Source organism: Rhinopithecus bieti, unplaced genomic scaffold (genome assembly GCF_001698545.2).
Source record: "Rhinopithecus bieti isolate Rb0 unplaced genomic scaffold, ASM169854v2 scaffold_10548, whole genome shotgun sequence".
Taxonomy (NCBI): Eukaryota; Metazoa; Chordata; class Mammalia; order Primates; family Cercopithecidae; genus Rhinopithecus; species Rhinopithecus bieti.
Window position 1 is genome coordinate 2373883 of NW_016806834.1, and position 15711 is coordinate 2389593.

The window sequence follows — 15711 nt, forward strand, 5'->3', positions numbered from 1 at the left end:
TTTTCACAAAATGGATTTTTATTGTGGTCATACATGGTTTCTCAGTGCCACAGAAAATTGCTATATAGGGACAAAAAATTTTGGATGGCTCTATAAAGAAACATGGTAGGTTTTCAGAAATAAGTTATGCAGGAATGTGGTTAATGAAAAGCAGAAAGGGTCAAGGGAAGAGAAAGGAAGTCAAGGAATGTGGTATGTACATCAAATGATTACTTTTTAAGCCCCTCTAGGCTCTGATAATCCTTTCCCCAAGTCAGATCCCAACAAAATGCATCAATAACTGAAGTGATTGTGCTAACAGATACATAAAGACTACCGGAGAAAAGTGGGTTGAGATGGGCTCAGACTTATTGTTAGGTCAACTCTGGGAGTCTTGTGTCTGTGCCAACCACGAACCTGTGGGCTACCTGGAGATGAGTTCTAACAACCAGCACAGAACCCAAAGCTGCTCTCCAACACCTCTGGTTAGTAGGGAAAGCCTGTAGTGGGGGTGAGAGAGGAAGCTGTGCCCTTCCCGCAACCACTGTTTTTCATCTTCTGCTCGCTGACCTTGATGTGACTTGAGAGCTCTCCTTGCTTCGGCTGTGCAGTCCAGAAGCCAGAACTTCCTCTAGGAAACTGATAAGTAGTTTGAGGTTACTTGAAAGAAAAAACAAAAGCATCTCCAAAAATAGAATGTCTTGCTCTGGACAGCTAACCAGATGAAAATATATCATGAATAGTAGGCAAGAGGTACTGGTCTGACATTTGGGTATAGACTGGAAGCATCAGTTGAGCACTACAACATCCATACTGCAAGGACAGTCCTTCTGTGCTCTTCCCCAGTGCCTTCATTTTGTTTTTTTGTAGAATTAAATTTGTAAGGTCTATTAAGACTAACATTTCAAGTTTGAAGTTTCTATTTGGGAACCCAGAATTTTTAAGGGCAAGGCCACTATATTAACTCAGTACCATGTTACATCAGCACCTGTTATCTATACTCTTTAAACTGTCTCAGAGCTTGTATGTTGTCTCTAGTTTCTTCCTTATCCAATCTACACTCCAGAGTGGCACCAGAGTTACTTTTCTAAAATATGGATTACAGGCCAGGTGCAGTGGCTCAGGTCTGTAATCCTAGCACTTTAGAAGGCTGAGGCGGGTGGATTGCTTGAGCCCAGAAGTTCGAGACCAGCCTGGGCAACAGAGCGAGACCCTGTCTCGAATTAAAAAAAAAAAAAAAAAAAACAAACAAATAAAACAAAATACAGATTTTATCCTGTTATATACTCTCTCCTCTTCTGCTTTAAAACCTTTCTTCTACTTATGGAAAATGTACAGTTCAAGGCCTTCCATAATGTGGCCTAATAATGAATACTTATATTCATTTTGTTCTGAGCATTTTTTAAAGCCGTATGTGTATGTATATGCATATATGCCTGCAGGCCTGTCAAACAGATGCTACTATTATCCTCATTTTAAAAAAATGAAGAAGCAAAGCTATAGAGGGGAGGTTAAGTGACTTGCCAAGGTCACAACAGATAGTAAGTGGCTCAGCTGGGATTCAGACCCAGGCTCTAGATTCTGTGCCTTTCAGCATCATACAATACTGCTGCCTACTCGTCTATTCCATCTCTCAGAGTGCAGCCTCTATGCCATCCATGCCCAACAACTCACTGTTCCTAAACATGTCATGAGCTTTCATACTTCAAGTAGTTATTCTTACTATGTCCTATGTTTGAAATGTAGGGCTGTTCTTTCTCTGCTGAAATGGCGCGATCTCGACTCACTGCAACTTCTGCCTCCCAGGTTCAAACGATTCTCTTGCCTCAGCCTCCTGAGTAGGTGGGATTACAGGCATGCGCTACCATGCTGGCTAATTTTCGTAGTTTTAGTAGAGACAGGGGTTTCACCATGTTGGCCAGGCTGGTCTCAAACTCCTGGCTTCAAGTGATGATCTACCTGCTTCAGCCTCCTAAAGTGCTGGGATTACAAGTGTGAGCCACTGCACCTGGCAGGAACCTTTTTCTTTAAGACTAAGGATTAAAAGTCACTTTTCTGGCCAGGCATGGTCTCATTCATACATACATACATAAATACATAAATGTCACTTTTTCTGTAAAGCCCTTCCAGACCCCTCCATGCTGAACTAATTACTATTATTACTTTATCCCACTCCTGTCTTAGCACTGTATAATTGTTGCCAAGATAGACTGTGAGCTTCTTGGGAGGTAGGGAGAAGTCTTACTCACCTTAGATCTCCAGGGCTTAACACAGAGATATCCAATAAAGTTATGCTGAGTAAATGAATAAAATAGCTACCCATTGGCAAGAGAGCCTTCTTTATAATATAAAAGTTATTTGGACGGATAGGTGCGATGGCTTATGCTATAATCCCAGCACTTTGGGAGGCGAAGGCGGGTGGATCGCTTGAGCCCAGGAGTTCGAGACCAGGCTGGGCAACATAGTGAAACCCAGTTTCTATAAAAAATACAAAAATTAGACAGGCGCCTGTAGTCCCAGCTACTTGGGAGGCTAAGGCAGGAGAATCGCCTGAGCCCAGGAGGCAGAGGTTGCAGTGAGCCACGATCGTGCCATTGCACTCCAGCCTGGGCGACAGGAGTGACACGCTGTCACAACAACAACAATAACAGCAACAACAACAACAACGACAACGAAAGTTATTTGGATGCTCAGGACTCTCTCTCAGAGCAGATATTTAAAAGACAGAAGACTGGAGGAATGACCAGGTATCTTATTACCATTGTTTTGCAGTTTTAGACTGAAAGATTCTGGGCTTGCAGAATTTAAATTCCAAACTCCTTTGCAAAAGAAAAAATTGCAAAGTAGAGGGAAAGGAGTAGAAGCTAAGTTCATTTGTTTCTCTGCGGAAATACAGACATCTTTGGCCTGGCTTTTTGGCCAGTTGGACTGGAGACAATTGGAGGTCAGAAAACAAGTGTTAGGAAATGAAGTAGCACTGTTTTTTTTTTTTTTTTTAACAGTAAGACAACAAGTCTTGGTGACTTCTGGAAAGAATGAAATAAATGTGCCGGGAAACCCTATAGGAATTTATCAGGGGATATTTGGTTCATTTCCAACTCTGCTACAAAGGGAAGAAATAAAGATCCTCCTCTGTATATCAACAAGACCCCACATTCTTGACTATAATGAGAACACACTTACTATTTATATTTACCAAACCTAATTTTGTTTCCTAGGGCCACTGTGACTTAAAAATATATATATCTATTTGGGGACTCTGATGAGTCATTGCTCAGAATGCTTAAAAAATTATGGGGAATGAACATATTGGTAGCTGTACCCCAAATTTAGATTATGTTTAAAACAAAACAAAAGAATAATTTTCTTTCTAAATTCGTTTTAAATCAATCTCACTTAAAAGTGAACTCAAAAATCCTCTTCTCCTGTGGTGCCATAGTCCAGTTCAATTCAGTTCAGTTCAATCCAATTCAACAAATGTTTAATGAGTATCCATTATGAGCGAGGCGTTGAACTAGGTGTACGAATGAACACCTTAATTATGATTCCTACATTAAGGGACTCTCAGAGACAGATACACAATCACAATCCAATATGAGTATAAACAGAGGCAGTGCCAGAAACTAACAGAGTGGATTAATGCTACTGCTTTTTTTGGTTTGTGCTGTCATCAAGGGTGTTTTCCTGACTCCATGTATAGAAGGAAGGTGGGTGGAAAAAAGCAGAACCCCAACCCTGATTTTACAAAGTCAACCTTGAGAAGTCTTGAGTCACACACTGAAAAGCAAGCTTCTTCACTTAGATCATTGGTAAGGGACTAGAGACCAACATTTATAGGATTAAAAATATTACTAAAATAATTCAGCTGAACAACTGTGTTTCTCTTCCTAAACAAAGCTACCACACTGTAACAAAACTATGTGTGTGTATGTGTATATAATTTAAGGATATGTCTTCCTTCTTTTTCACTATACTCCACAGGTAAAAATTACATGTGAATTTCTTATACCAAAGACACCAAGGGGAATCTAGAACCTGAACAGTGGTATAATAATATATTTAAAAAATGGAACTTGTGGGGAGCAGAAAAATAGGAAAAGACTTTCAGGAAAATAATGAGAAAAACCCCAAGATATTTGCCGTAATGGAGTAATAAGCTCCTAATTACAGCCAAACACTTACTTGGAGATGTTAGGAGTATGGGAGTGGGTAAGGGAGAAGGATAAGATGAAATTTTTAATAGCTCAAAACACTGAAAACGCTCCTCACCTCTCCTTTCAACTTCCACTGCTTGCAGTTTTCAGAGCCACTGCTGTGTTTCATAGTTCTTTGCTTTTGCACCTACTATTCGAAGGCTGTCCCATCCGTCCCATACTTTGTTTGGTGGAACTACGCATCTTTAAAAACCCAACTCTCACGTTATTACTCCTCTAGGAAGCTTTCCTCAACTGCATTGCCCTCCCCTTAGAGTTACGTGCTCGTTCTTCCATATCTTGTAAATATCCTGTGTTGTAATTTATTTGTCTATATGTCTATTTTCCATGCAAGCCTATGAAGCTTTTTGGGGCACAAGGATACATGAGTACATTCTCTTTGTAAAAGTTTTAAACAGCACACATATACCTCATCTTCCTTGACCCTTCTTATCCTCATCACTCCAGAAATAACATAATTTGATCAACAAATATTTACTGTCTACTATGTTCTAGGCACCGTTCTAGAAGCTGTGAATACAGCAATGAAGAAAGTAAAAAAAAAAATAAATAAATAAACAGAAAAACCCCTCTGCTCTCATGGAATTTATATTCCAATGGGAGATAAGGAAAATAAAATTAATTAGTCATTACTAATAGTAATACAACAATAATAATGGTGTACACATATTACTATATGCAAAGTACTGTTCTAATGGACAGAAACCATTCCACTTTAAATACACACGCACACACACACGAAACACAGAGAAGATCTTACATCTTAGAAGTGGAATTGGGATATAATCCCAGGCAATTTGGCTTCAGTTTGTTTTTTTAACTATAATGCTATACTGCCTCTTTGTAATACATTCGATGAAGAAATACTATGGGAAAAGATAAAGCAGGTTTGAAAAAGGAGTATTGGAGATGATAGTGGTGGAGATTTTAAAACTAGTGACTGGGCTGGGTGCGGTGGCTCACACCTGTAATCCCAGCTGTGGGGATTACTGTGGGAGGCCAAGGTGGAAGGATCACTTGAGGTCACAAGTTTGAGACCAGCTTGACCAACATGGTGAAACCCTGTCTCTACTAAAAATATGAAAATTAGCCAGGTGTGGTGGTGCATACCTATAATCTCAGCTACTTGGGAGGCTGAGGCACGAGAATCGCTTGAACCTGGGAGGCGGAGGTTGCAGTGAGCTGAGATTGTGCCACGGCACTCCAGCCTGGGTGCCAAAGCAAGACTCCATCTCAAAACAACAACAACAACAAAATAAAATAAAATAAAATAAAATAAAATAAAATAAAATAAAACAAAACTAGTGACTGGCTGCCCATGGTGGCTCATGCCTGTAATCCCAGAACTTCGGTAGGCTGAAGCAGGAGGATATTTTTAATCCTATTGCTTGAGTCCAGGAGTTCAACACCAGCCTGGGCAACATGGCAAGACCCTCTACAAAAAATTTAAAAATTAGCTGAGCGTGGTGGTACACACCTGTAGTCCTAGCTCCTCAGGAAGCTGAGGTGGAAGGTTCACTTGAGTTTGAGCCCAGGATTTAGAGATTGCAGTGAGCTATGATCATGCCATTGCACCCCAGCCTGGGTGACAGAGTGAGACTCTGTCTCAAAAAAAAAGAGTTCATCAATGTTAGGTAATAGCTTTTCTTGAAGAGGAATAAAATACTACCATAAAAAAATCCCCCCAAAACAAAAACAAAGACTAGTACTCAAGGAAGGCCTCCCTGAGAAACTGACATTTGAGCCAAGACCTGATTGAGGCAACAGAGCATGTATCTGGGAAAGAGCAAGTGCAAAGGGATCAAGGCTCCGTATGTTTAGGGAAAAGAAAGGTTAGTGTGGCTAGAGTGAAGTGAATAAGGTGTTGGATGGTAAGAGGTGAGATTGGAGAGGTAAGGAATGGGTAGGGCTATAAGGAGAGATCATGTAAGGCCTGACATGTCATTGTAAGAATTGTGGTTTTTACTTTGGGTAAGATGAGAGACATCTGGAGGGTTCTGCAAAAAAAATGTGACATGCCCTGAATGACACATTTTCACAAGATCACCCTACTACTATATTGAGAAGGGGGTGTTGGGGGACAAGTGTAAAGCAGCTGCAGTAATCCCAGTAGGAAGTGATGGTGGCATGGACCAGAGCAGTATTGGTGAAAGGGCATTAGATTCTGGGTGTATTTTGAAGGTAAAGCTCTCAGGACTTACTGATAAGTCAGGATGTAGGTGTGAGAGAAAGAGGAGATTCAAGAAAATGCCAAGTTTTTTTTTTTTGCCTAAGCAACTAAAGGAATGGATGTGCCACTGAGGTGGGAAGTCGGAGGGAGGATTATGTGAGGAAGAAAGATCAGAAGTTTGGTTTTGATCACGTTAAGTATGAATATTTATTAGATGTTCAAGTAGAGATGTCAAAAAGACAGTGGATATACAAGTCCAGAGTTTGGGGGAGAAGTTTGGTCAAGAAACACTGGTTCTCAATGGGGTGAGGAGGAGTGTGATTTTACTCTCGGGACATTTGGCAGAGTCTGGAGATGTTTTTCTCCTTGTCATAACTGGTGGAGTGCTGCTGGTATCTCACGGGTATAGGCCAGGAATGTTGCTGAACATCTATAATGCAAAGGACAGTCCTCACAACAACAGATTATCTGCCTCCAAATAGCAATAGTGAAACTCAGGACTAGAAATATAAATCTGGGAGTTAGTAGTGGAGACAGAATTTAAAGCCATGAGACTGAATGAGATGGCCAAGGGAGTTGGTGGCCAAGTCCCAGGGATTCCAAAAACAGGAGAAACAGCAAACGAGACAGAGAAGGAATGGCTAGTGAGGTAGGAGGACCAAGACAGTATAGCTCCTGGAAGCTAAGTGATAACAATGACCAGTCTGCACAACATAGCGATACTGCATCTCTATTTTTTTTAAAAACAGAAGTGGAGGAACTGTGTCAGATGCTGCTGATAGGTCAAGCAAAATGAGGACTGAAAGTTGACTCTATGTTTAGCTATGTGGAGATCCCTAGGGACCCTGACAAGATTTTGGAGTGATGGACGTGAAGGCCTGAATGCAGTAGTTGAGGAGAATATGTGGGTTTAAGAGAATAGGTGAGGGAAGGAATTAGAGACAGTAAGTATAAACAACTCTTGGATAATTTTCCTATGAAAGAGAACAGAGAAATGAGATGGAGCCTAAAAAGAGTAAGGGGATTAAGAGAGGGCTTTTAAAGATGCAGAACATAGCAGGGTATTTCAAACTGATTTTTTTTTTTTTGGGAGACAGAGTCTCACTCTGTCGCCTAGGCTGGAGTGCAGTGGCACAATCTCGGCTCACTGCAACCTCCACTTTCCGGGTTCAAGCAATTATCCTGCCTCAGCCTCCTGGGTAGCTGGGACTACAGGGATACGCTGCCACACCTGGCTAATTTTTTGTATTTTAGTAGAGACAGGGTTTCACTGTGTTGCCCAGGCTGGTCTTGAACTCCTGAGCTCAGGCAATCTGCCCACCTTGGCCTCCCAAAGTGCTAGGATTACAGGCGTGAGCCATCGTGCCTGGCATAACAGGATATTTCTATGCTTCTATGAATAATCCAATAGATAGGAAAAAAAACGATTTGGGAAAGAAAGGGGAGCGAGTTTGGAGTGATATCCCGGTGTAGGTGAGGTGGATGGGCTCTGGTGCCCAAGTGGAAGAGCTAGCCCCAGCTAGGAGCATTCATCCCCTATGACAGGACAGAAGGCAGTGGGTTTTCTCCCTTCTAATTATCTTCTAATGGTTTGTCTTACTAGTTAGTGCACATCTTCAGTATTACCTTCTTCATTCTTAGTTTAAAATGGATGAATTGTTTGCCGAATGAACATGATTCAGATACAGATTTTTAACAGAAGACCCCAGCTTAAATGTCACCTAGTATGCTAAACTTTTTCTAAATATCCAACAGCAGTTTTATCAGGAGCAAGGGAATAGGTTGGCATTCAAAATCTATGACTGAGGCTGGGCTCACACCTGTAATTCCAGCACTTTGGGAGGCCAAAGCAGGTGCATCACTTTGAGCTCAGGAGCTCGAGACCAGCCTGGGAAACATGGTGAATCCCCGTCTCTACTAAAAAAATACAAAAATTAGCTGGGTGTGGTGGTGTGCACCTGTGGTCCCAGCTATTTGGGAGGCTCAGGCTGGAGAATCGCTTGAACCTGGGAGGTGAAGGCTGCAGTGAGCCGAGATGGCACCACTGCACTCCAGCCTGGGTGGATAGGCTGTCTCAAAGCAAACAAATCTACATCTGGAAATGCCAGGAATCTCACACAAAGAGATCATCCTGCCCCTCACGTTTAATGAATAATGAAGAACTTCTCATTATTTCTCAAATGTGGTATACCTTTTTTTTTTTTTTAAATCTTGCTCCTGTCCTTAGTCATGCTTTTCCTCAGCCTTGACTGCTTTTTTTTCCTATGGAAATCCTACTAATCCTTTATGGTTTAGTTCAAAAACCACCTCCTCTGTGAGGCATTTCCTAGTTACTCTGTCAGAATTAATTATTTATATTTAGGATACATTTTATTTAACTTCTGTACATGAACACTTTTCAATTTTTTTTTTTTTTGAGGTGAAGTTTTGCTCTCGTTGTCCAGGCTGGAGTGCAGTGGCGCGATCTTGGCTTGCTGCAACCCCCACCTCCTGAGTTCAAGCAATTCTCCTGCCTCAGCCTCCTGAATAGCTGGGATTACAGGAGTCCACCACCATGCCCACCACCATCACGCCTGTAATACCAGTACATTGGGAAGCTGAGGTAGGCAGATGACCAGAGGTCAGGAGTTCAAAACCAGCCTGGCCAACATGGTGAAATCCCGTTTCTACTAAAAATACAAAAATTAGCCGGATGAGATTTCACGTGCCTGTAGTCCCAGCTACCTGGGGGGTGAGGCAGAATTGCTTGAACCTAGGAGACGGAGGTTGCAGTGAGCTGAGATCATACCACTGTACTCTAGCCTGGGTGACAGAGTGAGACTCAGTCTCAAACAAAAAAACCAAAAAGAAGCAAATGAATTTATGAGTCCTAAGGGTGTAGTCCCGATTGGTATACCAGCTTACATCTTTCTTCGAGTTCCAGTATTTTGTTTTAAAAATGCGTAATTGGACAGGCACGGTGGCTCATGACTGTAATCCCAGCACTTTGGGAGGCCGAGGAGGGTGGATCACCTGAGGTCAGGAGTTTGAGACAAGCCTGGCCAACATGGTGAAACCCCGTCTCTACTAAAAAAAAATACAAAAATTAGCCAGGTATGGTAGTGGGCACCTGTAATCCCAGCTATTGGGGAGGCTAAGGCTGGAGAATCACTTGAATCTGGGAGGTGGAGGTTGCAGTGAGCCGAGATCGCACCATTGTACTCCAGCCTGGGTGACAGGAGCAAGACTCTGTCATAAAAAAAAATAATAATAAATAAAAATGCATAATTTTACATTATTTTTCATAAAAGGACCTTTTAAATTTTGACATAAACGTATTTTAAGGTACTTATCAGTTAAATTTTTTAATTCTACCCCTGAACATCCCCCCAATTATAAGAAACTGGGCACTTCAAAAGATTGTCATGTTTATTTTGTGCCATTAGTCTTTGAGACTAATCATATCCTAATATGAATAATACAGAATTTGTTTGACTCCTTCACTGAACCATAAGATCATTGAAAACAGGGACATTTTATTTATGTTTGCATTTCAGTTCTTGCCTTGAATAGTAAAGGCAGCCACTCAATAAATATACTCCTTAATGTTCCCAAACAATATAATCAAAATATTCTGTCAATATTCTTAGCTCACATTTTCTTGTTTCTCCTTGAGAGGAGCAATAGTAATAATAAAAAATGTAACAAAAAACCTCATGTCTATGGACAGGTGAATGGAAAAGTAAACTGTGGTATATTCACATAATGGAATGTTACACAGCACTGAAAAATGATTGAGGTTACATGCAACAATATAGAAGAATCTTAGAAGCAACGTTTAATGAAAACAGTATGATACCATCTTTATAAAGCTCAAAAACAAGCAAAACTAAACAATGTGTTATTTAGAAATACATAGATAAGTGCTAAAAACACTACCTTCTTCCACCAAAGCAAGGGAATTAAATACAAAATCTAGGATAGCACTTACCTGTTGTAGGGAGATAAGGGATGTAATTGGAGAGGAACACATGGATACATCTATGTTACTGGCAATTTTCTAGTCCTTGGGTTAGGTGAAAGGCTCAAGCGTATTTATTATATTATGCTTTCTAACTTACATGCTACATATATTTTATCAAATATTATATTAAAATACAATTTAAAAACACAAAAGTGGAGTGGGTTTCTTTACCCTAGATTTTCTCGGAATCTTTAATATGCTAATGTGAGTTTTGACTTTTCAAGAGAAGGATAGAGTGTTTTCCAAACTTAGTTGGCTATAGAACCCTTTTTAAAATGGAATACCTATCAATATCTCCTCTAATAAATTTTCTGTATAATAAGCCTTGGAATACACTGAATTAAAGTATAAGATATTTCCTTGATTTTAACTAATTCCACTGGGGTTACTTTACCCTAGGACACTTTCTTACAAATGATGTAATTGCCTATTAAAAAATGTAGCTATTCCTTCCCAGATCCCTCCTTAGTACTGGCCACCTGATTTATGAAACAAAACAAAACAAAACAAAGAAGCAAACAGGAACCCTTGGCACTAGTTCCTCTCTCATTGAAAAGAAACAGCAAAAAAGCAAACAATGAGATTCTGCATGGATCTAGCATTGTTTGTGTCATTCATTGGAATATCATGCGAAGAGAAAGAAAAAAATTACCCTCATCATCCACAGGGTAAAAAATGGACTCTTCAAGGACAGAACTCAGAGGTCTGAAAGGTTGTTATCATCTGAGAATACAGAGGTCTGAAAGGTAGTTACTGTCTGAGAATAAAAAGAGGTGTAGATGTGTGGGAACATTCAAGCCCACATCAATTTGTCAGAACAACCACAACTACAGGGACAGCATGGTGAACGCTATTAAAAAATGCAAGAAACAAAGCCCCAAATAACCCAGCCGTAGCAACCATGAATGCTGAAGACTCTTTGCATGTCTTCTTTATTTTTTTGAGATGGAGTCTCGCTCTATTGCCCAGGCTGGAGTGCAGCCCCAGTTCAAAAGATTCTCCTGCCTCAGCCTTCCGAACAGCTGGGATTACAGGTGCCCACCACCACGCCCAGCTAATTTTTGTATTTTTTTTTTTAGTAGAGACGGGGTTTCACCATGTTGGCCAGGCTGGTCTTGAACTCCTGGAACTTCTGACCTCAGGCGATCCACACACCTCAGCCTCCAAAAGTACTGGGATTACAGGCATCAGACACCATGCCTAGCCTGTGTCTTTTAATTTTAGAGGTACTGACTCTGGGGGGCCCCAAAGGAGAAATTTTAAGTGAACACAAATGGAAATGGAACTACTAAAAATTTTTCTCATACACTGCAAAGTCATCTGACATCAGACTATCTTCATAGCACATTTTATCACTGCCTCAGTATATTCCCACTTGGAATAACAGTATAATTCTGCCCTTGAATTATGGCAAAGTAAAGGTTTTTAAGATAACTTATTTGGAAGTAAGGGTGATGACAGAGATGGTGATGATGAATATCCTAAGTCTGTTTTACTTCATCTCCCCAAAATGTAGCAGTAATAACAGCAACAGCAGGTAACATCCTTTGAGTGCTTGCCCTCTGCCAGATCACCTCTAAGCATTTTACAAATATTAATCATCTAATCATCACAACAATGGTATGAAGGGGCTATTAATACCTCCATTTTACAGCTGAAAAAGCTGAGGCAGAAAGAGGCTAAATGATTTGTCTCAGATCATATAAGTGAATATGTGTCAAAACTAGAATTTAAACAAGGTAGTCTGGCACTAAAGCCCTGTTATGCTACACTGCTTCTTACAAGACCAAAGGGTACCAAAAGGTGATTTATATGTAACAGGTTCCACTTAGGCTCGGAAGCTCTAATGATAATCCTAGTGAAAGAACATATGTCCTGAAGGATGCATCATTCATTTGGGGAAGGTAATACCGTACAGTTTTGTCAGAGGATTGCAACTCAGGGCTGTGTTGAATATAATCAACTGGACACTTTATTATTTAAATAATTCCAGTGGCATCAAATTGATGACTCTTTAAAATCGGTAGAACATTTTAGTATTTTTTGATCGTAAAAACAGAAATATAGATAATACTGGAAATAATGAAGTAAATGGGTCACTTCTGTCTCATTATACAGAGTCAGGCATGTTTGAGCTTTTCCTTACATTTTTAACTTTTTAGTTTTACACAAGTCCTGAAACAAATATGCAAATCTGTATTGGATCTTCCGCATGACACAAAAAGGCATATCTTACAAACTTGTAAGAGAGAATAACTTTTTCCCATAACTCAACATTCTGGCTGCAGGAAACAGACCCATTCAAAGTAGCTTATGCAAAAGAAAAATGATTATTATATGGCATTGACAGGGCAGGGGTATCTGCCACTGACTCAATGTAAGATCATTGCTTCATAAAACCCTGGAATCTGGAACTGGAAGGCTGCTTTGAAACTAGATAACATGTACCTTGCTGACTTTTGCTTCCATTTCTTTCTCATTTATTTATTGGTCTCTTCTTTTATTTTATTTTATTTATTTATTTATTTATTTTTTTGAGACAGAGTCTCGCTGTGTCGCCCAGGCTAGAGTGCAGTGGCGCGATCTCGGCTCACTGCAAGCCCGCCTCCCGGGTTCCCGCCATTCTCCTGCCTCAGCCTCCGAGTTACTGGGACTACAGGCGCCCGCCACCGCGCCCGGCTAGTTTTTTTTTTTTTGTATTTTAGTAGAGACGGGGTTTCACCGTGTTAGCCAGGAGGGTCTCGATCTCCTGACCTCGTGATCCACCCGCCTCGGCCTCCCAAAGTGCTGGGATTACAGGCTTGAGCCACCGCGCCCGGCCTATTGGTCTCTTCTTTAAGCTTCACACTGTTAATCTGTTTCTTCCTTCTTTCTCTGCATCTGGGTTGAAGTAAACCGCTTTTTAACCAATCTTCTCCATACACATTGATAATTTTTATTTATTATACTTATTGAGACATAGTCTTGCTCTGTCACACAGGCTGGAGTGCAGTGGCGTGATCATAGCTCACTGTAACCTTTAACACCTGGGCTCAAGTGATCTTCCTCCCTCAGTCTCCCAAGCAGCTGGGACTGCAGGTGCATGCCACCATGTGTGGCTAAAAAAACAATTTTTTTTTTTTTTTTTTGGTAGAGACAAAAAAAGAGTCTGGGCTTTGTTGCCCAGATTGGTCTCGAATTCCTGGCCTCAAGCGATTCTCCTGTCTCGACCTCTGAAAGCATCGGGATTATAGGCATGTGCCACTGTGCCTAGCTGATAATTTTTAAATTTTATTTATTTTTATTTTTTTGAGATGGAGTTTTGTTCTTGTTGCCCAGGCTGGAGTGCAATGGCGCAATCTTGGCTCACTGCAACCTCTGCCTCCCAGGTTCAAGCGATGATTCTCCTGCCTCAGCTTCCTGAGTAGCTGGATTACAGGTGCCCACCACCATGCCCAGCTAATTTTTATATTTACAGCAGAGATGGGGTTTCACCATGTTGGCCAGGCTGGTCTCGAACTGCTGACCTCAGACAATCCACCTGCCTCAGCTTCCCAAAGTTTTGGGATTACAAGTGTGAGCCACCGTGCCCAGCCTAAATTTTATTTTTAAGAATCAGCAGCAGCTAACCTCAGGGTTCGCAAGGCATGATGTTAAGGTATAAACACACTATTATGTGTATATACTATACAGGTATAATACAATTTTTCTGGCTGACAGCTTAGTAATTTTGCATCTTAAAAATGTTTACACCTTCTGATGCCTCACCAACATTGCCAGCAGTGTATGGAATCCAGCATCACACAAATCTGAGCTTGAGTTCCATCTCTGTATTTCCCTGCTATATGACTTAAGGCAAATTACTTAATTTCTCTATGTTCCTGTTTCTTCATTTAAATATTGGGATCATAATCTCACTTCTTGGATCATGAAGGTTAAATGAGATAATATATGTAATGAAGTCAACCAACTGTCTGGCACATAGTATATATTCAATTATTATTATTCCAAGTCAACAATTAAATAAGTGTTTAAAGATGTATGTAAAATGATGTTTATTACAGTACTGTTTGTAAGAGTGAAAAACTGCAAACAATATCAAACAACATTTGTTTTGCTTACCACTATATTCCAGTCTCAAGATAGCCCCTGTAATATATAGTAGGTGCTCAATAAGTATTTGTTGAATGAACATAAAATTGAGGATTGATTAAATTGTGGTATACTTAAACAACAGAATATAATTCAGTTATTAAAAATGATATAGATAAGCATTTTCATTGAAAGCATATATAGACTATGTTTCCTTTTATTTAAAAATATATGAGGGCTAGGCCTGGTGTGATAGCTTGTGCCTGTAATCTAAGCACTTCGGGAGGCTGAGGCAGGCAGATCACTTGAGCCCAGGAGTTTGAGACCAGCCTGGGCTGTAACATGCTCTCTCTACAAAAAATATAAAAATTAGTTGGGCACGGTGATACATGTGTAGTCCTAGCTACTCGGGAGGATGGCTTAAGCCTGGGAGGAGGAGGCTGTAGTGAGCCAAGATCGCGTCACTGCACTCCAGCCTGGCAACAGAGCAAGACCTTGTCTCTCAAAAAAAAAAAAGTGTGTGTATATTAGATATAGCTATATATGTGTTCTAGGCACAGTGGCTCATGCCTCTAATCCCAGCACTTTGGGAGGCCAAGGCTGCAGGATCTCTTGAGGCCAGGAGTTCAATACCAGACTGGGCAACATATTTGAGACTCCGTCTCAAATAAACAAATAGATAGATAGATTACATAGACAGAGAGCCAGGCTTGGTGACCCATAGTCCTAGCTACTTGGGAGGCTGAGGTGGGAGGACCGCTTGAGCCCAAGAGTTTGAGGTTACAGTGAACTATGATCACACCTCTGCACTCCAGCCTGGGTGACAGAACAAGACCCCATCTTAAAAAAAAAAAAAAAAAAAATTGGCTAGGCGTGGTGGCTCATACTTGTAATCCCAGCACTTTGGGAGGTTGAGGCAGGTGGATCACTTGACGTCAGGAGTTCGAGACCAGCCTGGCCAACATGGTGAACTCTGTCTCTACTAAAACTACAAAAATTAGGTGGGTGTGGTGGTGCATGCCTATAGTCCCAGCTACTTGGGAGGCTGAGGCAGGAGAATCGCTTGAACCCAGGAGGCGGGTGTTGCAGTGAGCTGAGATGGTGCCACTGCACTCCAGCCTGGGTGACAGAGCGAGACTCCATCTCAAATAAGCAAATAAATAAATAAATACATAAAATTAAAAAAATGTGTATACATTCAGAGTGAAAAATGTAAAAGGCTGACAACATTCCCTATGGTGGCAGTATGGCTATTTTTTTTTTTTTTTTGCTTA

The 15711-nt window shown here is 40.7% G+C and overlaps 1 protein-coding gene across 2 annotated transcripts in view; it reads right to left on the minus strand.

Annotated features, from left to right (window-relative positions):
* VPS45 (vacuolar protein sorting 45 homolog) overlaps nucleotides 1-15711 on the minus strand; it is a 90510-nt gene continuing 74799 nt past the window's right edge. The window contains exon 15 of one of the 2 annotated variants that reach the window (XM_017877843.1): nucleotides 1-618. In XM_017877843.1, the coding sequence (XP_017733332.1) occupies nucleotides 531-618 (88 nt within the window). In that variant the 3' untranslated portion in view covers nucleotides 1-530. The remainder of the gene's footprint in view (nucleotides 619-15711) is intronic. The other variant, XM_017877844.1, reaches the window with a different exon arrangement.